Genomic DNA, 24,367 nt, shown 5'->3' on the forward strand with positions numbered 1-24,367 from the left:
TGTATGAAAATCCTAGGAGATCAGCAATTTCTGAGATACTCAAACCACCCCATTTGGCACCGACAATCATTCCACAGTCAAAGTCACTTGGATCACATTTCTTCCCCCATTCTGATGTTTGGTTTGAACAACAACTGAGCCTCTTTACCATGTCTGCGTGCTTTTATGCACTGAATTGCTGCCATGTGATTGGTGATGAGATATTTTCATTGTCCATTCAGAAATCTGATGGTGGAGGAGTTCTTCCCTCCACCAGGATGCTGTTCCTAAAAATCAGGCTCTTGTACCTCCTCCCTGATGGTAGTAATGAGAGGAGGGCATGTCCTGGGTGTTGGGGGTCCTTACTGAGGCATCACCTTTTGAAGTTCTCCTGGATGCTGGGAGAACATTCTAACTGGTTGCATCACTCCTCACACAGACATTTCGCAGTATTTTTCCCTTTATTTTACGAGGTCGAGTTGCGATCTCGACACTCAACCCGGCTTTTAAAGATAGCGGAGTCAAGGGATATGGGGAGAAGGCAGGAACGGGGTACTGATTGTGGGTGATCAGCCATGATCACAGTGAATGGCGGTGCTGGCTCAAAGGGCTGAATGGCCTACTCCTGCACCTATTGTCTATTATCAAGGACATCTTCAAATGGCGATGCCTCAAGAATGCTGGCATCTATCATTAAGGAACCCCATCTTCCAAGACATGCCCTCTTCTCATTGCTACCATCGAGTACAAGGTAGAGTAGCCTGCAGACACACACTCCACATTTCAGGAACAGCTTCTTCCTTTCTGCCATCAGGTTTCTGAATGAACAATGAATCCTCACTATTTTTAATGCTCTATTTTGCACTACTTGTGCAATACAATACTCATTGTAATTCATTGTTTTTATTATTCTGTATTGCAATCATTATGTACTGCCGGCACAAAACAGTAAATTTCACAACATAGGCCAGTGACATCTGATTCAGATTTGGTAGGCTTCAATGAGATTACTCCTTCATTCTTCTAAACTCCAGCGGGTATAGTCCCAAAGCCATCGTACATTAACCCTCTCATTCCTGAGATCATTCTCGTGAACCTCCTCTGTACCTCCTCCCTCTCTATTATGGAGGGTTATGGTCCAAGTGAAGGTTGATGGGAGTAGGTAGATTAATGAATCAGCAAGTCCAGATGGGCCAAAGGGCCTATTTCTAAGATATTATCCTTTCTCATATCCACGTCTCATTCCTTACCTGGAAATTAGCCACAATGCAGAGGCCCAGGCAGCTGATCAGACCCAGGACAAGGCTTATCTGATTCAGCCTGAAAACGGTTACTTCTCCTCGGTTCAGGGCCTGCACCTGTTTGTAACGCACGTACATCGTTCCCACACCTGTGGGGTAAAAGACCAGGAAACGGCTTAGGATGAAACGCAAACAACTTGGAACTTTTCTTGATTAGTAAGAGCAACAAAGGTCAGAGCACAGTTGGAATACTGTCAGCAGTTTTGGGCCTCATATCTAAGAATGGAGAGGTGTGGGACAAGTTTATTTTTACACACAGAAAGCAGTAGATGACATTTACTGTGATGAAGTGTATTGAGAGGTTGCTCATGGATAGAATCAACTCCTGTCCAAGCAAGGACCTGGACCCACAACAATTTGCCTGTTGCCACATTAGGTCTACAGTGGATGTAATCTCACTGGCTCTCCACTTGGTCTTGGATCACCTGGACAATAGCAATACCCAAGTCAGGCTGCTGTTTATTGTGTTCAACACAATCATATCCTCAGTTCTAATCAAGAAGCTCCAAAACCTGGACCTCTGTACCTCTCTGTGCAACCAGATCTGTGATTTCCTCACCAAGAGACCATAGTCAGTGAAGATTGGAAATAACATCTCCCCCTCATTGACAACCAACACTGGGGCACCTCAAGAATGCGTGCTTAGTCCCCTACTCTCCCCTCTCTACACCCACGACTGTGTGGCTAGGCACAGCCCAAACACCAGCTAGAAATTTGCCGATGAAATAACTATTACTGGCAGAATTTCAAGCAGTGCTGAGGAGGTATATAGCAGTGAGATAGACCAGCTGTTTGACTGGAATTGAATCAACCTTGCACTCAACGTTAGTAATTGTGTACTTCAGGAAGGGGAAGTCGAGGGAACACACACCAGCCAACCTCAAGGGATCAACAGTGGAAAGGACGAGCAGTTTCAAGTTCCTGGGTGGCAACATTTCTGAAGATCCATCATAAGCCTAACGTAAGACCATAAGCAACAGGAGCAAAACTAGGCCATTCAACCCATCTGGTCTGTCCTTTCATTTGCTCATGGCTGATCCATTTCCCTCTCAGCCCCATTCACCTGCTTTCTCTCTGTAACCCTTCACTTATCAAAAATCTATCAAGCTCTGTCTTAAATACCCCCAATGACCTGGCCTCCACAGATGCCTGTGATAATGAATTCCACAGATTCACCACCATCAGGCTAAATAAATTCTTCCTCATCTCTGTTCTAAATCGGCATCCCTCTATCCTGAGGTTGTGCCCTCTTGTTTGAAACTCCCCCACTATAGGAAATATCTTCTACCTACGCCTTTCAACATTTGATTGGTATCAAAGAGATCCCCCTCATTCTTCTAAATTCCAGTTCAGTACAGGCACAGAGCATCAAACACTCCTCATATGATAAGCCTTGCATTCACAGAATCATTTTCATGAACCTCCTCTTGACCCTCTCCAATACCAGCACATCTATTCATAAGATAGGGGGCCCAAAACTGCTCACAATACTCCAAGTGCCATCTAACCAATCAATAAATAAAACCTATAAAACTTCAGCTCCTCACTCTTATATTCTCGCCATCTCTAAATGGCTGCTGCCATTGTATTTGCCTTCTGCACCACCAGCTCAACCTGCAAGTTAACCTTTAGGGAATCCTACATGAGGACCCCCAAGACCCCTTGCACCTCTGGTTTTTGAATGTTCTCCCCATTTAAAAAAAAAGTCTATGCCTTTATTCCTTCTACCAAAGTGCATGACCATACGCTTTCCTACACTTTATGCCATCTGCCACTTCTTTGCCCATTCTCCTAATCTGTGTAAGTCCTTCTGCTGCTGCACTGCTTCCTCAACACTACCTGCCTCTCCCCCTATCTTCCTATTGCCTGCAAACTTAGTCACAAAGCCATCAATTCCATCATCCAAATCATTGACATGTAACTTAAAAAGAATCGGTCCCAACACCAGCCCCTGCGGAACACCACTCGTCACTGGCAGCCAACCAGAAAAGCCTCCCTTTATTCCTACTCTTTGTCTTCTGCCAATCCGCCACTGCTCCATCCACGCTTGCATCTTTCCTGTAATAGCATGGGCTCTTACCTTGCTAAGCAGACTGTTGTGCACCAGCTTGTCATAGGCCTGAAAATCCAAGTACACAACATCCACTGTCTCCTTTGTCTATCCTGTCTATTATTTCCTCAAAAAATTCCAACAGATTTTCCCAGCAAGATTTTCCCTTGAGGAAACCAGTCTGACTTTGGCCTATTTTATCATGTTCCTCCAAGTACCCTGACCACATCCTTAATAACGGACTCCATCATCCCAACCACAGAGGTCAGACTAACTGGCCTATAATTTCCTTTCTTCTGCTTCTCTCCCTTCTTGAAGAGTGGAGTGATATTTGATATCCTCCAGTCCTCCAGGACCATGTCAGAATCAAGTGATCCCTGAGCGATCCTTACTAATGCATCCCAACTTCTTCAGCTAACCCTTTCAGAACCCTGGGGTGTAGTCCGTCTGGTCCAGGTGACTTATCTACCTTCAGACCTTTCAGCTTCCCAAGAACCTTCTCCTGAGTAATGGCAACCACACTCACTTCTGCCCCCTCACACCTGGAACTTCCATCATACTAATAGTGTCTTCCACACTGAAGACTAATGCAAAATACTCAGAATCAAAATCAGGTTTATTAGCACCGGCATGTGACGTGAAATTTGTTAACTACGGGGCCACAAAGCATGTGCTACCAGGCCGCAAGGAAACGATATGAATCAGCTGCACCTTTCCTTATTCCCTGTCACACACTGTTGAACTTGAACACAGGGTTGCCAACTGTCCTGTATTGCCGGGACATCCCGTATATTGGTATAAATTGGATTGTCCCATATGGGACTGCCCTCTTCCCATATTTCCCCTGCTAAGGTAGAGCATTCCTATGAAACCTTTCGTGCCGAAATGGGATCAAGTGAAGAAGCAATTACCATTAATTTATATGGGAAAATATTTTGAGTGTTCCCAGACCCAAAAAATAACCTACCAAATCATTCCAAATAACACATAAAACCTAAAATAGCACTAACATATAGTAAAAGCAGGAATGATATGATAAATACACAGCCTATTTAAAGTAGAAATAATGTATGTATAGTGTGGTCGGGAAGATTAAGTCAAAACCGATTTGTGGAAAAAAAAAAATCGGCACGTACACGCATGCACACACAGGTGCCCGCGCAAGGTTTTATGGTCATGGTAGTCTTTCTCGGGGTAAACACTGTCCCGTATTTGACTGATACTTTTGTCCCTTATTTGGGAGTGAGAAAGTTGGCAACCCTAACTGTAAAAGACATGTTGAGGTGAGTTTAACCTTACTTGAACACCCACCCCCCCCCCCCGGTCGGCCGGTCCGCAAGAATATTGGCAATATTAAAGCGGTCCGCGGTGCAAAAAAAGGTTGGGTACCCCTTCAATACATAATATAGAAGAAATAAAAATGAAATAAAAATAATAAATAAATCAGTAAATCAATAGTATACGTATATCGAATAGATTTTAAAAATGTGCAAAAAACAGAAATACTGTATATTAAAAAAACTGAGGTGTTGTCTAAGGATTCAATGTCCATTTAGGAATCGGATGGCAGAGGGGAAGAAGCTGTTCCTGAATCGCGGAGGACTTAACTTATTCAATTTGTCCACCATTTCCTTGTGTGACGGGGTCCTGAATTACCCCTATGAACTGTGCTTTTGAAAAGAGACAGAGACAGAGAGAGACAGAGAGACAGAGAGAGAGAGAGAGAGAGAGAGAGACAGAGACAGAGACAGAGACAGAGACAGAGACAGAGACAGAGAGAGAGAGAGAGAGAGAGAGAGAGAGAGAGAGAGAGAGAGAGAGAGAGAGAGAGAGAGAGAGAGAGAGAGAGAGAGAGAGAGCGCGCGATGGATGTTCAACACCAGCCACCTTATTATTAAGAGAGAGAGAGGTGAATACTGCTTGGAGATGGTATTATGGTTTCACTGCAGCATGTTTACACTTTGCAAGGACACTGGCAGCTTCTGTGTTCTTACAGAGCGAGAAGGGAGGAGCTACTTAATGGACAGCTGGTGTTCAGCATGGTGAGATAAATAGAAGGTCAGCTGACAGACTGACAGACACATGGTTTTGGACACTGAGTGAGCTTTGTTGTGCCCACAGAAAATTTGGGTTTTGGAGGATCGATCAGGTGGATTGATCAGTGGCTCTTGCAGTGTGAAAAGGGTGTGACCAGTGGGGAGTTATTCGTGTGTCCAACCTTTGCCTGGGTTGATAATTCCACCATAGAAGAACGGTCCCATTTGCTGTGGTCACAGTCAGTGATTTCGTAGGACAATGGGAAGATCGACGGCATCAGCTCACCTGAAGACTCAAACCTCTCTCTCTCCATCCTTACTCAACTCAATATCACAAACTGAACTGAACTTTACTCATCATCGTAAGACTATCTAGTTACCCCTAGACTTGATGAAGCTTGGTTTTCATATATTTCCACACTTATACATATCTAATCATTTCTAACCTGTTTTAAATATCTGATTTTATATTACTGTATTGCATAGTTACTAATAAATACCATTAGCTAATAGCAATACCGGACTCCAAAGTGTTTTCCATTTCTGCTGGATCTTTAACCTGTCACAGGATATGTGACACTTGTCTCCTATTACTATCTCTCCAGAGTCATTTTCCAGCAGTCGAATTTTTGAATTTTCTCCCTGTTTAGAAAAGTCTATATCTTTATTCCTTCTATCAAAGTGCAAGACCATACACTTCTCTACACTTTATTCCACATACCATTCCTTGCTCATTCTCCCAGTCTAGTTCAAGTTTAATTGTCATTCAACGATACATGAATACCCATGAATAGAGCCAAATGAAACTGTTCCTCTGGGGCCAAGGTGCAAAGTACAGTACCAACAGTCACACACAGCACAAGGCATCTATAGCAGGGGTCTCCAACCTTTTTTGCTCTGCAGACCGGCTTAATATTGACAATATTCTTGCGGACTGGCCGACCGGGGGGAGCGGGGGGGTTAGGGTTGCCAACGGACAAGAGTAGCAGTCACATGCGTTGTGTTTACCCCGAGAAAGACTACAATGACCATGAAGCCTTGCGCAGGCACCAGTGCGCATGTGTGACTTGCGTATGCATGTACATGTCGATTTTTTTTTCTACAAATCGTTTTGGCGATTCTGTTCCGGGGGAGGCGGGAGGGGGTGTTAATCACGACCGGAATAGGTGATAAGTGGCTAATACACTCAATTTCATTTCTAAAAGGGTTTATCTAATGAATTTAATATTAAACACACAGTGCATATTTTCCTCGCATGAATATAGTGATAAGTCAATTATAAGTCACATAAGTCAATAGCATCATAACATTTTCAGTAACATTTGGATATTAAACACACAGTGCATATTTTCCCCGTATGAACATGTAAAATCATTGCAACACACCAATATCACTGAATCAGTGGGAGCCCTGGGCTTGTTTCCCTGCAACAACACGGTCCTATCGAGGGGTGATGGAAGACAGCGATACTCGAAGCGGGTTCCTTATGTCCAGTCTATTCCGCAATTTAGTTTAGGTTGCATTCATCGCAGAAAACCTGCTTCGCACAGATATGATGTTGGAAATGGAAGCAACGTTTTCAGTGCTTTCATGGCTATCTGAGGATATTCAGCCTTAACTTTGATCCAGAATGCCAGCCGAGATGTTATGTCAAACATACTTTTCAGTCCGCCGTCATTTGCAAGCTCGAGGAGTTGATTTCCTTCCCGCGTTGACATGGATGACGTGCGGGTAATGACCTCGCATGCGTTCAAGCTCAATAGTGCGTGACAGGTAATGAGGGAAGGTGCAGCTGACTTATATTGCCAAATCATATGGTTTCCTCGCAGCCCGGTAGCACATGCTTTGCCGCCCGGGCTGCAAGCACATTTAAGATTTCAGTAAAATACAGTCACACAAAAGAATATATAGTCTACGACCCTGAGCCCATGAATGTTGCAGCAGTCTGCAACTGAACATAATAGTTTCTCTTCTGTTGAGTGAACACTGGGGGGGGGGCAGCACTGACACCACACCTTCACCACATCTGATACCACTCTCCTAGGGTGACTGTAAACAGCCAACACAACTACTTCAGTCCTACTCCTCACTTCTGATGACGCGTATGGATTTCAAAAGCTTTCTCCTGGGCAGCTGTAAACAGGCGATACTGCAGCTTGAGGCCTAGTCCTCGCACATACGTAGGCCACACAGTCCACCAATAAATCTGTGAGATGGACTTGCAGTATTCCACATTATCGATGTCCACCAGGGTCTTGGGATCACAAGAGACACCACCAGGACAATCATTCGCTATCTGACGCCTCTCTGGTACAGGCAGCAGCAATTCCAACTCCTTCAGTTTCTCCACCAATGAGCAACTTGCTGATGGGTTAGAGCTAAAGTACTTTAAGTTCTTAATGTCCAGCAGGGTCTTGCGATCATAACAAATAAGTTTAAAAAAGATAAACTCTAGTTGACCCCGGAGAAGCCGCTGCGATCAAACACACCACCATCGAAGTCCTTCTGCAGGCTCCCTGCTTCCTCAACACTACCTGCCCCTCCACCTATCTTTGTATCATCACAAATTTGGCCACAAAGCCAGCAATTCTGTCATCCAAATCATTGACATATAATGTGAAAAGAAATGGTCCCAACACTGACCCCTGTGGAAAACCATTAGCCACCAACGGCCAACCAGAGAAGGCCCCCAATCTTAAGACCATACGACATAGGATCAGAATTGGGCCATTTAGCCCATCAAGTGCGCTCTGCCATTTCATCACGGCTGATCCCGTATCCCACTCAACCCCATACACATGCCCTTTTACCATCTCCCTTGATGCCCCGACCAATCAGGAATCTATGAACTTCCATCTTGAATATACCCACAAACTTGGCCTCCACCACAGTCTGTGGCAGAGCATTCCACAGATTCACCATTCTTTGGCTAAAAAATCCTCCTTACTTGTGTTCTAAAAGGTTGCCCCTCAATTTTGACGCTGTACCCTCTAATTCTGGATACCTCCACCAGAGGAAACATTCTCTCCACATCCATCTTATCTAGTCCTTTAACATTTGGTAGGTTTCAATGAGATTCCCAAGGATTCCTATAAGCTCACGTGAGAACAGGCCCAAAGCTGCCAAACGCACCTCATATGTTAACCCCTTCATTCCCAGTATCATCTTCGTGAACCTCCTCTGGACTCTCTCCAATGACAATACATCCTTTCTGAGATAAGGGGCCCAAAACTGTTGACAATACTCCAAGTGCAGCCTAACTAGTGTCTTATAAAGGCTCAGCATTATCTCCTTGCTTTTAGATTCTATTCCCCTTGAAATAAATGCCAACATTACATTTGCCTTCTTTACCACACAATCAACTTGTGAATTAATCTTACAAGGACTCCCAAGTCCCTTTGATGTTTGAACCTGCTCCCCATTTAGATAATAGCTCCTTTTATCAAAATGCATTATCATACATTTCCCAACACTATTCCATCGGCCACTTTTTTTGCCCATTCTTCCAATTTGTCCAAGTCCTACTGCAATCACATTGATATCTTCCTATCATCCACAAACTTTGCCACAAGGCCATCAATTCCAGTATCTAAATCATTGACAAACAATGTGAAAATTAGCGGCCCCAATACTGACCCGAGGAACACCACTAGTCACCAGCAGCCAACCAGAAAAGGCCTTTTTATTCCCACTCACTGCCTCCTGTCTGTCAGCCATTCTGCTAACCATGCCAGTCTGCTAACCATGCCAGTCTGCTAACCATGCCGGTATCTTTCCTGTAACACCGTAGGATTTTATCTTATTAAGCAAACTCAAGTGAGGCACCTTATCAAATGCCTTCTGAAAATCTAAGTAAACAACATTCAGTGCCTCTCCTTCGTCCACCCTGCTTGTTACTTCCTCAAATAACTCTAAAAGATTTGTCAGGGATGCTGAGTTTGAATTATTTTATTATTAGTCTCCAAGTGCCCTAAATCCTCATCCTTAATAATAGACTTGACACTTCACCAACCACTGAGGTTAGACTAACCGGCCGGCCTATAATTTCCTTTCTTTTGTCTTCCTCCCTTCTTAAAGAGTGGAGTGACATTTGCAATCTTCCAGTCCTCCAGGACCATGCCAGAATCAAGGGATTCTTGAAATATCATGATCAATTTATCCGATATCTCTTCAGCAACCTCTCTCAGGACTCTGGAATGTAGTCCATCTGGCCCAGGTGACTTATCTACCTTAGAACCTTTCTGTTTACCTGGCACATTTTCCTTTGTAATAGTAATGGCACTCACTCCTACTCCCTGATACTCATGGACCTCTGGCACACAGCAATTATGTTCCATAGTAAAGACAGATAGATAGATAGATAGATAGATATACTTTATTAATCCTGAGGGAAATTTGGTTTTGTTACAGCCACACCAACCAAGAATAGAGCATAAATATAGCAATACAAAAACCACAAACAATCAAACAACAAAATGCAAACTATGCCAGATGGAAAATAAGTCCAGGACCAGTCTATTGGCTCAGGGTGTCTGACCTTCCACGGGAGGAGCTGCACGTTTGATGGCCACAGGCAGGAACGACTTCCCGTGCCGCCAAGTGTTGTATCACGGTGAAATGTGGCCGAAGTCCAACAGTTAAAAGTTCAATATCCAGTCTACAAACACATTCCTCAATCGTAATATGACCCGGATTGCACCACCTGTTGTTAACCAGATCAGTAAGCACCCAACTCCTTTACACTTACTGCTCTCAGTGCACTTCCAGTCAGCAGGAACAGTATTACCCACCGAACTCCTCTTCTCTATAAGTCTCTGTTGTCTCGACCCGGTCCTCTTTCCTCGACTTTATGATCCAGAGTACTTATTAAGTTCATCTGCCATTTCTTTCTCTCCCAATACTCCCTCAAAGATGTACCAGCTAGTTTAATTGGTCATTTTAAGTTGTCCTGTGATTAGGTTACAGTTAATCAGGGTTGTCGGGTTGCTGAGTGGCTGGGTGTCACAGTGCATCTGAAAGGACCGACTCCGACTCCACACAGTATCATTAAATCAGGGTTATCGGGGTGGCTGAGTAGTGCAATGTGTCTGAAAGGACCAACTCTGACTCCACACTGTATCATTAAATCAGGGTTATTGGGGTGGCTCGGTGTCGCAGTATAGCTGGGAGGACGAACTCTAACTCCATACTGTATCATTAAATCAGGGTTGATGGGGTGGCTAGCTGGCGCAGTTTAGCTGGGAGGACCAACTCCGACTCCAACTCTGCACTGTATTGCTAAAAATAAAATAAGTATCTAGGGGCAGCTGGTGGGACATTTCACAGAATAATACTGGATTAGTCAACAGTCACAGAACATGACTGTTCAGCCCATCTACATCCAAACTATTATTCTACCTAGTACCACTGATGTACCCATACCATAGCCCTCCATACCCCTCCCCAAACAAATTTCTCTTAAATGTTACAATCAAACTTGCATCCACCACTTCCACCAGTTCCACACTCTCACAACCCACTGAACAAAGGATTTCATCCTCAGATTCTATATAACCATTACAGCACGGAAACAGGCCATCTCGGTCCCTCGAGTCCATGCTGAACTCTTACTCTCACCTACTACCACCGACCTGCACCCAGCCCATAACCCTCCATTCCTTTCCTGTCCATATAGCTGTCCAATTTAACTTTAAACGACAACATCAAACCTGCTTCAACCACTTCTGCTGGAAGCTCATTCCACACAGCTACCTCTCTCTGAGTAAAGAAGTTCCCCCTCATGTTACCCCTAAACATTTGCCCTTTAACTCTCAACTCATGTCCTCTTGTTTGAATCTCCCCCACTCTCAATGGAAAAAGCCTATCCACGTCAACTCTATCTATCCCCCTCATAATTTTAAATACCTCTATCAAGTCCCACCTCAACCTTCTACGTTCCAGAGAATAAAGACCCAACTTGTTCAACCTTTCTCTGTAACTCAGGTGATGAAACCCAGGTAACATTCTAGTAAACCTTCTCTGTACTCTCTCTATTTTGTTGACATCTTTCCAATAATTCGGTGACCAAAACTGTACACAATACTCCAAATTTGGCCTCACCAATGCCTTGTACAATTTCAACATTACATCCCGACTCCTATTCTCAATTGTCTGATTTATAAAGGCCAGCATACCAAAAGCTTTCACAGTGCATCTGAAAGAACTGACTCCGACTCCACACAGTATCATTAAATTAGGGTTATCGGGGTGGCTGAGTAGTGCAATGTGTCTGAAAGGACCAACTCTGACTCCACACTGTATCATTAAATCAGGGTTATTGGGGTGGCTCGGTGTCGCAGTATAGCTGGGAGAGTCATCCCACCCTATCCACATGAGATTCCACCTTCAGGGAACTATGCACCATTATTCCTAGATCCCTCTGTTCTACAGCATTCTTCAATGCCCTACCATTTACCATGTATGTCCGATTTTGATTAGTCCTACCAAAATGTAGCACCTCACATTTATCAGCATTAAACTCCATCTACCATCTTTCAGCCCACTCTTCTAACTGGCCTCAATCTCTCTGCAAGCTTTGAAAACCTACTTCATTATCCACAACTCCACCTATCTTGGTATCATCTGCATACTTACTCATCCAATTTACCACCTTTAAACATTTCACCTTTCACCCTTAACCCATGACCTCTAAGTCATAGTGTAGGATTTGTACAGTTGCTGCTGGCGTTTCTGAGCTGTGAAACTTCTGTGACACATGCCTCTAGATGCAGTTTGAGCATCTTTAAAAATAACTTATTTAATACAATCAACTTACTAGTTTTAATTTGTTAACATTATAAAATGATTTCCATGTGATAGATTAAAGAGTGTGGATAAGGCTGTGTTAGTCTGTAATACTATGAGAGAGGAATAGGTCTCCATGTCTGATCAGGAACAGTCTTTTTCCCTGGGTAGGGCAGTCAAAAACCTGAGGGCATAGCTTAGGGTGAGAGAGGAGAGATCTAAAGGGGACATGAGGAGCAGGTTTTTTCACTGAGTAGGTGGTGAGTATGTCGTCTCCAAAAATAAAATAATTAAATGAACTAAAATGACTGGGCCCTGTACACACACACTCTTGTTACGCAAACATTTTTTTTTATTTTACTTGCGCAGGAGGAGAACAGCTAGTTTGATAGAATTGGCTTACCAGTTATAGAAATTTACCACTTGGTTTAATTTCTTTATTTGCAAGATCATTCGCCATTCAGAATAGAGGTATTAAAAGTCAATTGAAACTGCAAGCTGACAATTGATGATATTTTGAATTTGGTAAAGCAATTTACCCTTTGCTATTGGGAGTGCTTCACATCCTTCCATAATTCCAACCTCATCTGTCTCCGGCACTCCCTATTGTGTAAAGAGATGCTATGTTTTAGGAAGACCTTTCTGGAAAAGTCTCAATTGTCTGGTTTGAGTCATCCCAACCTATCTCATCTCTAGTAAGCAGAGGTGTGTCTGGCAGTCTCACTCGTCCACAATTGCCCCAGGCTATTCTTGCCTGGACGTTGTTTTAAGCCCTTGCCTTACCAGAGGTATCACAGGTTTGAGGAATGAGAGAGTAGAGATGGGCACAATTACAATGTTCAAAAGAAATTTGGACAAGTATACGGATGGGAACAGTTTCAAGGGATGTGGTCCAAATACAGGCAGATGGGACAAGCTCAGATAGACATCTTGGTCGGTATGGACATTGGACCAAAGAGCCTGTTTCCATGTATGACCCACAAGCTGACAGGGTGTGTTGGCCTTCATTAGTCAGGGGATTGAGTTCAAGAGTGTGAGGTAATGTTGGAGCTCTATAAAACACTTGGAGTATTGTGTTCAGTTCTGGTTGCCTCATTACAGAAAGGATATGGAATCTTTAGAGAGGGTGCAGAGATTTACCAGGACGCTGCCTGAATTAGAAAGCATGTCTTATGAGGATAGATTGAGTGAGCTAGGACTTTTCTCTTTGTAACAAAGAAGGATGAGAGCTGAGGATAGAACTGTACATGACAAGAGGCACAGGTAGAGTGGACAGTCAGAGTGTTTCACAGGGAAAAAACGGCTAATACGAGGGGGCATAAGTGTAACGTTCCGTTATATTGGCTCGTGAATGTCTAGGGGAAATCTCGCCCAGCACCTGCTTCAACACTCCCCTCAGGGTCAATCGTCGCCCGAATCAATCACAAACGTCAATCATCAGCCAGCACACCCAGTAAATTTTAACACATACACTTTATAGATATTACTAATTCTATGGCATTAATATACATTTGATACAGAGAGGAAAGTAATGGGAAAAAAAAAGCGCCAACACTTATCAAAGTCCAAGTTCTTCGCGCGCTACCGTTGGAGCTCAATCCGACGTCAGACGACCATCCGAATTCCATCGACCCACGGCTCGGGACCACCCGGAGTGATCGACCGGAGCCTCTCCGCACGTCCGCCGTCTTTCTCGTCTCTCCTCCCAACTCCCCGCCAAAACCCAGTCCACAGTCATATCATACAGCATGGCATCCGAAAACAAAACGATACATAACCACCCATTGGCTAATAGAACCTGGTTATCTCATTTAAAGTAAAACAAACTGTTAGCGCAAACTCTCTGCAGCGTTAAAACACAACAAAGCCGCATTCCACAGATTAACATAACAAAATCGCCATTTTAAATGTAACAAAAGAAAGACCCCGTACACTCTCCCCCCACCTCAAAAAGTCATGCCCTCATGACGTTAACAGAATTCACTAGTACTCCTTGTAAAACACAAAACCCAACCCAGGTGCATAACGCAGTGACATAACTTTGCAGGGCAGTAGAGATCACACCCTGCTCTCCCGGCGCTATATAAGTGAGTCTTTCTGGGGGATGCCTACTCCTCTGAGGCCCCTGTACTCCCTCTGCTGTCTCTCCCTGTTCAGACACCCCAGTTGACCCCTCGAGCCTATCTGACGGACCTTCCCCTTCATCCGGGGCCAGTAAAACCGGTCCTTGACTAATCCATAGGTCTTCTCCACCCCTAAGTGCCCGGAATCATCATGTAGAGCCTGAAGCACAGCCTTTCGATACTTCTCAGGCATGACCAGCTGCCAGCGCCGGGGGTGGTCCGGAGGCAACGTGACTCGGTACAGGACGTGGTTCTTCAGCTTCAACCAGGGCCACTCCTTCAGTAGTAGAGGAACGGAGGCATGTTTCGCCTTCTCCACCTGCCCCATATCACCCTGGCTAACCGCGTACCAGATAGTGCCAATGCTTGGGTCATCACGCTGAGCCGCCTTTACTTCCTGGGGACTCAACTCCGGCAGCTGCCTGTTCCTCAGAGCAGTCACATTACAGTAAACAGTAGGTATTGCGTCATCGTCAGCCCCCAGATGATCTACTGCCCGATCCGTTCCCATTGAGGCTCCTACTTCCCCGTTGCTCCCAACTTGACACATGGCCTTTACTCTCTGGGCAGGGACACTCTTCCACTCCTCGGCCGTGCCCAACCCGACGAGACAGGCATCTGCATCGATGTTCCGACTCCCCGGGCAGTACTTCAGGCTGAACTCATAGGCAGACAAGGCTGCTAACCACCGGTGCCCAGTAGCGTCCAGCTTCGCCAAGGTCAGGATATAAGTGAGGGGGTTGTTATCAGTTCTCACCTCAAACTGGGCCCCGTATAGGTAGTCACTCAACTTGTCCACCACCGCCCATTTCAACGCCAAGAACTCCAGCTTGTGAGTGGGATAGTTTCTCTCAGATGGCGACAAGCTCCGACTGACAAACGCCACTGGCCTCAATCCGTTTCCCTGTTCCTGGTACAGAACAGCCCCCAGACCGTCGTGACTGGCATCAGTGTGTAGAACATACGGCTTCCGGGGATCAGCAAAAGCCAACACTGGGGCCTGTGTCAGCGCCCTTTTTAGAGATTGGAACGCCTCCTCACATTGAGCATCCCACCTCAATCCAAAAGGCTCCCCCGGGTTCAAGTATCCTCCTACCTCCGACCCTCGGTCTCCCTTCCTCCTCCTCCCCACAGGTGGATAGCCACACAGCAGCTGGTTCAATGGATGACTCATTTTCGCATATCCTTTCACGAATCGTCGGTAATATCCGCAAAACCCCCAAAACGAGCGTAAGGCGCTCACCTTCTGATGTCTCGGCCAGGTGGTGACTGCGGCTATCTTACCCGGATCGGTGGCCACTCCATTTCGCGAGATTATGTGCCCGACATAGCTGACCGACGTCTTACAGAACTGGCATTTATCCAGGGAAAGTTTTAACCCTTCCTCCATCAGCCGACTCAGCACCTTCAGCAGCCGCTCCTCATGTTCCTCCAACGTAGATCCAAACACTATCAGGTCGTCCAGGTACACCAATACCTCCAGCAGGTTCATGTCCCCCACTGTCCGCTCCATGAGCCGCTGAAAGGTGGCTGGGGCCCCCGAGATACCTTGGGGCATTCATTCGAACTGGAAAAACCCCAGGGGACAGATAAAGGCTGTCTTCTCCTTATCAGTCTCGCTCATCGGAATCTGGTAATACCCACTCCGCAAATCCAATACACTGAACCACTGTGCACCACTCAGTCAGGCCAATGCATCTTCCACCCTCGGGACCATATATTGGTCGGGAACAGTGCGGCGGTTCAGGGACCTATAGTCCACGCACATGCTACCTTCCCATTTTTCTTCCTTGCCACCACTATGGGGGACGCATAGGGGCTTTGGGACTCCGCAATAATCCCTGCATCTTTCCACAGCCGCAAGTGCTGCCACACATCCTCCACATCTGCTGGGGCCAACCACCGCGACCTCTCCCTAAACGGGGTGTCATTTGTCACCCGAATGGTGTGCCGAGTGCTCTTGGAAAACCCTACATCAAACTCGCCCTGAGAAAAGACATCCCCTAACTTCAGCATCTTCTCCACCAGCCTGCTCTTATACGCCGGCGGTACAGGGGAGTTTTCAAAATTAAAGGCCTCCTCGGTCAGCCGCCCCCCCCCCCCCCCCCCCCGTTTCCCAATAGTTCTCTTCCAGTGGGCTTCACGGGGGCGCTGGACATCACCGTCACCGGGAACAAGTGCGCGAGGGGCATCCCGCGCTTAAAGGTGATCTCCCTCTCCGTTATGTTCCTTATCATCACCCCCATCCGCCGTGCCTGTACAGCTGAGGGCCTCTGCAATTCAGGTCTCACCAGCGCCCCAGCCGGGAACCAGGACTCCCCTTCCAGGTCGTCGGGGGCGTCTACTAGCAGGGCCTCTCCCGGCGGCAACCCGGGGAATCTGGGGGTCCCCATCACTAATGCCGCCTCCCCTGGCGGTATCACCTTAGGCCTCGCCTGAGTGCACCACACCGTCCCTCGTTTGCACTCCGGGTCCAGCCCCTGGGGGCCACTCACTCCTTCGTACACTGCTCGGAACATGGGTTGTACCGAGAGGGTCTCCAAAAAGTTCTCCCCCCCCTTCTTCTTACAGGCTTCCAAGAGCCGTCGCACCAGAGGGGAGTTAGTCCCCACCAACAGAGCAGCACCACTGGTCTCCACCGGATCCGGACAAACCAACACCAGCGTCTCAAAGGCTTCCGATACTCCCACATCTCCCTCTGAAAATTCCAATCTCACTGACAAGTATCCATCGTACGGGTAATCACCATCACTTATGCCCCAAATCTCCAATGCGTTAAACGGAGTTACTGCCAAATGCTTCAGATATTTGTTGTAGAACGACTGGTACAGTAAGGTAACCTGCAACCCGGTGTCAAGGATGGCTTTCGCAAAGATTCCCTCTATCCGTAGGGACACGCTGGAACGGGGTCCCACCAGTCCATCAGGAATTTGGGCTTGTTCGTTCCGGGGTTCCATAGCGGCTTTCTGGGAACGTGTTCCTCCCGAGACTCCAGTCCGTTCCCTCACTGAGCCTCTCTTAAGTTTCCCGACACCTCTCCCTTCTTGGTGGCCTGGGGGCCCTCCCCCCTCGGCGCATCTCGTCTCTCACAATCCTTCCGCAAGTGGCCAGCTTCCCCACAGTGGTAGCACGCCCCTGGCCACTCACATTCCCGGCGGAAATGCCCCTCTCTCCCACAGTTATAGCACCCTCTACTCGCCGCCTCTCTCCTCCCGATACGGGCCCCCGAGGACCCCTTGGATTTCTCTGGTCTCACCCCGGCTACCACCTCCTGAACCGCTGAAGACCGTCCCTGAGGGTCCGAGCCCCCTGCTCGGCCCAAAGCACACTCCTCGGCCCGTACCTCTCGGATCAGCCGTCCGAATGATGGAGGGGAGCTCTGCTTAAATGACTGCCGTACACTCCAAGCCACTCTGTCATCCTCCCGGGAACCGCTACATATCTGGCTCATCCTTAACTCCACCACATCGTCCTCCCTCACTATACCTCGTCGCAGCAACCCCGTAAGCTTTCCTTCCAGCCTGAAAGCATAGTCGGAGAGCTTTTCCCCTCTTCTCTGCCCTATCCGTTGAAACTCTGCTAAATGCCGCCAGGGATCCCCTGACAGTCCAAACACTTCCTCCAAAGCGTCCAAACACTCCGATAGGGAAGCCAAGGGGCGTGCCGCTCTCAAATCGCGGATCACCCGGGCCGCCCCGCCCCTTAAGCTTTCCACCAATCGCTGTCTCTTTTCCTCATCCGAAACTGGCCACACCTCTAACAATTGGAATGTATCTTCAACCCAGGTATCATAGTCATCCTCCCCTTCCGGGGTGGGCTTGGCTCCCGAGAAAATTCTCAGCTTCGGGCGGGGCCCCTCAACCCTTCTCGCCAGGGAGGTAATGGCAGCCGTTAACTCGGCAGTCTCCTCAAGCCCATGGGGGCGAGGCCTGGCCAAACCTTCCCACTCCACACCTCTACCTCTTGCTACGGGCACCCGGCCGGGGGCCTCATCTAGCTCCTCCTCACTTGCGTCCTCAGGGAGAGTGTGGAGACCCCACGGCCCCACCTCCCCCTGGACGTGGACTGTCGCTGGTAATTCTAAAGTCATGACGTCTGCACTCGCCCGCACCAATACCCAGCTAGCCTCCAGTTCTTTCCCACCCCTTCTAGCTACAAGTTCTACCTGCCCGATACCTTTAATCAAACTCAACCCTCGCACCAGTACCTCTGCCGAAATGCGATAATCGACCCCGCTTACCACACACCCATGATTCACCGGTACCTCCTCCATTTCACACCAACTTACAATCTTATCTCGCTCCATCTTCACACCACTTACCGCAACAACAAGTACAACTTTCCCGAAAAAAGAAGTCCAAATCCCTGACGGTAGCCCCCACTTGTAACGTTCCGTTATACTGGCTCGTGTATGTCTAGGGGAAATCCCGCCCAGCACCTGCTTCAACACTCCCCTCAGGGTCAATCGTCGCCCGAATCAATCACAAACATCAATCATCAGCCAGCACACCCAGTAAATTTTAACACATACACTTTATAGATATTACTAATTCTATGGCATTAATATACATTTGATACAGAGAGGAAAGTAATGGGGAAAAAAAAAGGCGCCAACACTTATCAAAGTCCAAGTTCTTCGCGCACTACCGTTGGAGCTCAGTTCGACGTCAGACGACCATCCGAATTCCGTCGACTCACGGCTCGGGACCACCCTGAGTGATCGACCAGAGCCTCTCCGCACGTCCGCTGTCCTCGTCTCTCCTCCGACTCCCCGCCAAAACTCAGTCCACAGTCATATCATACAGCATGGCATCCGAAAACAAAACGATACATAACCACCCATTGGCTAATAGAACCTGGTTATCTCATTTAAAGTAAAATAAACTGTTAGCGCAAACTCTCTGCAGCGTTAAAACACAACAAAGCCGCATTCCACAGATTAACATAACAAAATCGCCATTTTAAATGTAACAAAAGAAAGACCCCATACATAAGTTTAAAGTGTTTGGAGGAAAGAAAAGAGAGGAATGCAGAAGTAGGTGTTTTCTTTCACAGTGAGTGGTTGAACACTCTACCAGGTGTGATGGTAGAGGCAGATGCATTAGAAACATTTAGGAGTCTCTTAGATAGGCACATGGATGATAGAAAAATAGAGGCTATGTGGGAGATCAGAGTTCAGTCTGGAAGTGATAGTCTGAAATACTATTTCATCCGTGAGAGAGGATAGTGCCCTCAGCCACATTACACCTTCTTTGCTCGAGACTGATACCAGCATAGAAAGAGATACATTGAGGTAGATAGGGTGGTTTGGTAGCATAACGGTTAGCACAAACGCTTTACAGCTCCAATGTTCACTGATCGGGGTTCAATTCCCACCATTGTCTGTAAGGAGTTTGCACTCTCTCTCCATGACCACACTGGTTTCCTCCAGGTAGTCTGATTTCCTCACACATCCCAAATATGTACAGGTAAGGTTAATAAGCTGAGTACAGGCTATGTTGGCCCGGGAAGTGTGGCGACACTTAACCGGCTGCCCCCAGCACATCCTCAGACTCTGGTGGTCATTAACACAAACTACTTCATTTCACCGATGGGAGGCGGGTTGCTGATGCTTTAAAACCAATTGCTTTGGGCAGATGGGGATCATCATATGTGGTTGGCAGCTCATCTAAAAGGAAAACTCTGATCTCAAACCTCCACTGCCTTGCGGCTATACCCACTCATGGGGAAGGCTTCAGGAGTAAATCCCGAGGAAAAATCTAGAGCTGGAGTCCCTAAGGCAGTCCTGCATTCAATTCAATGCTGACTGGCAACTCCTGCAATGTCACTGATGCCAAATTGTATCGGTTCCTTTGGATTCTTCATCTGCGTGGAGAGAGGGCGCCCGCTGCATGGGAAACAGCTTACTCTCCATATCGTACTGCCCTGGCTTGTGTATCACGTAGACAGCTGGGATGCACCATCACCGTCAACCCTGACCAGCAGAGCCTATCGGACTGTTTAATTACTATTTTCTTACGGTTTAATGATTAATCGTCTGCTTGCATTTTATATATTTACTTATATACAAGAACTTGCTTAGCATTTTTTCGACTGGTCACAATATGGATAGAGAATTGGTTGGCAGACAGGAAGCAAAGAGTGGGAATAAATGGGACCTTTTCAGAATGGCAGGCAGTGACTAGTGGGGTACCGCAAGGCTCATTGCTGGGACCCCAGTTGTTTACAATATATATTAATGACTTAGATGACGGGAATTAAATGCAGCATCTCCAAGTTTGCGGATGACACGAAGCTGGGCGGCAGTGTTAGCTGTGAGGAGGATGCTAAGAGGATGCAGGGTGACTAGGATAGGTTAGGTGAGTGGGCAAATTCATGGCAGATGCAATTTAATGTGGATAAATGTGAGGTTATCCACTTTGGTGGCAAAAACAGGAAAACAGATTATTATCTGAATGGTGGCCGATTAGGAAAAGGGAAGGTGCAACGAGACCTGGGTGTCATTATACACCAGTCATTGAAAGTGGGCATGCAGGTGAAAAAGGCGAATGGTATGCTGGCATTCATAGCAAGAGGATTCAAGTACAGGAGCAGGGAGGTACTACTGCAGTTGTACAAGGCCTTGGTGAGACCACACCTGGAGTATTGTGTGCAGTTTTGGTCCCTTAATCTGAGGAAAGACATCCTTGCCATAGAGCGAGTACAAAGAAGGTTCACCAGATTGATTCCTGGGATGGCAGGACTTTCATATGATGAAAGACTGGATCGACTAGGCTTATACTCGTTGGAATTTAGAAGATTGAGGGGGTATCTGATTGAAACATATCAAATCCTAAAGGGATTGGACAGGCTAGATGCAGGAAGATTGTTCCCGATGTTGGGGAAGTCCAGAACGAGGGGTCACAGTTTGAGGATAAAGGAGAAGCCTTTTAGGACCGAGATTAGGAAAAACTTTTTCACACAGAGAGTGGTGAATCTGTGGAATTCTCTGCCACAGGAAACGGCTGAGGCCAGTTCACTGGCTATATTTAAGAGGAAGTTAGATATGGCCCTTGTGACTAAAGGGATCAGGGGGTATGGAGGGAAGGCTGGTACAGGGTTCTGAGTTGGATGATCAGCCATGATCATACTGAATGGCAGTGCAGGCTCGAAGGGCCAAATGGCCTACTCCTGCACCTATTTTTCTATGTTTCTATGTTTTCTATGTATCTGGAATTGCTCAGTGTGCCCCCTACTGGCCACTTTATTCAGAGGTACAGCACAGAAAAGGCCTTTGAGCCTCGCCGCCCACCAACTCCTGACAACCCTGATTTAACCCTAACCTAATCACAGGACAACTTACAATGATCTGTTAACCTACCCAGTACATCTTTGAACTGTGAGAGAAAACAAGCACAAGGAGAAAACCCAGGCATTCCATGGGGAAGATGTACAGAGACTCTTTACAGAGGATGCTGGGATTGAACTCTGAACTCTGAACACAGCTGTAATAGTGTCACGCTGGCCCCTATGCTAACGTGGCACCTGATGGTACAGTATGATACCATTCTGGAAGTTTCTCATGGTGTTGCATTATTTGAACAAGCATTTTCTCGTTGGTTGGTTGACTATAATCTGAAAATTTGAATGGAATTTTTATCTAACAATAGCTGACCACAAGGCAGCTCCATCTTAGACTCTCAGTTCTTTTGCCTCTCCCTTCACTTAATGTATTTCCCTCGTAAACACAAAATAATCTGCAGATGCTGGGGTCAAAGCAACACTCACAACACGCTGGAGGAACTCAGCAGGTCGGGCAGCATCCGTTGAAACGATCAGTCGATGTTTCAGGCCGGAACCTGACGAAGGGTTCCGGCCCAAAACGTCGACCGATCTTTTCCATGGATGCTGCCCGACCTGCTGAGTTCCTCCAGTGTGTTGTGAGTGTATTTCCCTCACTGTTCGTTTCAATTTTCCTTTGTTTTATCAATGTTTAATAAAACAACCATGAAGCAACAACTTTTGTGCCTCTTTCCTGACTTCTGAAAGAACCTTGGATTAAAACACCAGAATCCAACACTGCAGAACCAAAGCTGCGACGTAGATGTTTACAGTGGAGAACCGTGACATTAAAGCAGAGTATGTCCCTTACCCAGGAATGCAGAAATGGTCAACATGATGCCAAACAGGCAGCGTTCGGGTGGAGATGTCCCTGTGTCACTGTGATGGAGAAACAGAGCAAATGAGCATTCAAGAATGGGAAAGTAAATTTATCACATCAATATCGAAACATACAGTGAAAAACACTCAACAGCTACTTTATTAGTTACCTCCTGTACCTTCTGCCACTGAGGATATGCAGCCCACTCACTTCAAGGTTCAAGCGTTCAGAGATGCTCTTTTGTATATCTCTGCTGTAAAGCGCTAACCAGTCTGGACATTATCCCCAACCTCTCTCAATTTCACCCATAAAACTTACACTCACTGGATGTTTTCTGTTTCACACCAGTCTCTGTAAACTCCAGATACTGTTGTGTGAGATCAGTAGTTTCTGGGATAATCAAACCAACACTCATTCCATGGTCAAAGTCACTTGGATTACATTTCACCCCATTCTGATGTTTAGTTTGAACAACTCACCATGTTGGCATGCTTTTACGCAGAGTTGTTGCCACATAATTGGTTGATTAGATATTTGTATGAATGATCAGGTGTACTGGTGTGTCGAAGAAACTGGCAACAGAGTGCTTGAGGGTCAAAGCCATGGAATTCCTCACCCAGAGAGCCGTGGAGGCAGAGTTGCTGATAGGGGAATAGAGGGAGTCCCAGGATGGAGAAAGCCATGAAGGGGAAGAGGCAGAGGGGGCAGAACAAAGGGAGAAAGAAGATGAGAGGGGGCCTGGCGAAGGGACGGGGTGAGGAGAGAAAGAGGAAGAGGGCAAGGGGGCATGGGAAGGGAGCGTCGTGCAAGGGGAGAAAGAGGGGGCACCGTGCAAGGGGGGAAAGAGGGGGCCGACAAGGGGAGAAAAAGGGGGAGAGGGTGGGCAAGGGAAAGGGGAAGCAGGTGAAAGGGAAGGGGGAGAGAGGGACGGATGGGTCAAATAAGGGGGAGAAAAAGAGGATTCGTTCTATTCGTTTAGCTGCCATTTTGAACAGTATTACAATGCCAATCACAGCTCAGTATGATAGAAACATATACTGACTTTATAGGGAAGGGATTTGAGAGTACTGGAGGCAGTTTGTGACTAACACTGGGCAAAATCTGAAAGTATTTTTTTTTTAAAGTTAGAAATTCACCTCTTTCTCCCTCAATTTTGGTTTCATCAGACCATAGAACCTTCTCCCAGCTGACTTCAGAGTATCTCACATTCCTTCTGGCAAACTCTAGCCAAGATTTCTTGAGAGCTTTTTTATCCCCCCAACAATGGCTTTCTCTTTACTATTCTCCCATAAAGCCACAACTGGTGAAGCAACCGGGCAACAGTTGTATGCCCAGTCTCTCCCATTTCAGCCACTGAAGCTTGTAACTCCTCCAGAGTTGTCATAGGTCTCTTGATGGCCTCCCTCACTAGTCCCCTTCTTGCACAGTCACTCAGTTTTTGAGGACAGCCTGCTCCAGGCAGATTGACAGCTGTGCCATATTTTTTCCATTTCTTGCTGACTGACTTAACCGTACTCTAAGGGATATTCAGTGACTTGGAAACTTTCTTGTATCCATCTCCTGACTTGTACTTTTCCATAACCTTTTTGTAGAGTTGCTTGGAGTGTTCTTTTTGTCTTCATGGTGTAGTTTTTGCCAGGATACTGACTCACCAGCAGTTGGACCTTCCAGATACAGGTGTATTTTTACCACAATTATTTCAAGAACTTTGAATGCACAAAGGTATCCAAAACCAGCTCTCTATTTAACTAATTATGTGACTTCTTAAACCAATTAACCAGTGATGATTTGGTGTCATATTAAAGGGGGTGAATATTTATGCAATCAATTATTTTGTATTTTATATTTGTAATTAATTTAGATCACTTTGTAGAGATCAGTTTTCATTTTGACATGAAAGAGTCTTTTTCTGTTAATCAGTGTCAAAAATAGCCAAATTAAATCCACTGTGATTC

General features: G+C 46.3%; 1 protein-coding gene across 1 annotated transcript in view; it reads right to left on the reverse strand.

Annotated features, from left to right (window-relative positions):
* LOC140209883 (DNA damage-regulated autophagy modulator protein 2-like) overlaps window positions 1-24,367 on the reverse strand; it is a 133,039-nt gene that overhangs the window by 54,896 nt on the left and 53,776 nt on the right. Inside the window, exons 3-4 of the mRNA XM_072278512.1 lie at window positions 22,404-22,471; window positions 1,230-1,369 (exon numbers count right to left, since the gene is read on the reverse strand). Coding sequence (XP_072134613.1) covers window positions 1,230-1,369; window positions 22,404-22,471 — 208 coding nt within the window. The remainder of the gene's footprint in view (window positions 1-1,229; window positions 1,370-22,403; window positions 22,472-24,367) is intronic.

This window comes from Mobula birostris, chromosome 14, assembly GCF_030028105.1.
Source record: "Mobula birostris isolate sMobBir1 chromosome 14, sMobBir1.hap1, whole genome shotgun sequence".
NCBI classification, from domain to species: Eukaryota; Metazoa; Chordata; class Chondrichthyes; order Myliobatiformes; family Myliobatidae; genus Mobula; species Mobula birostris.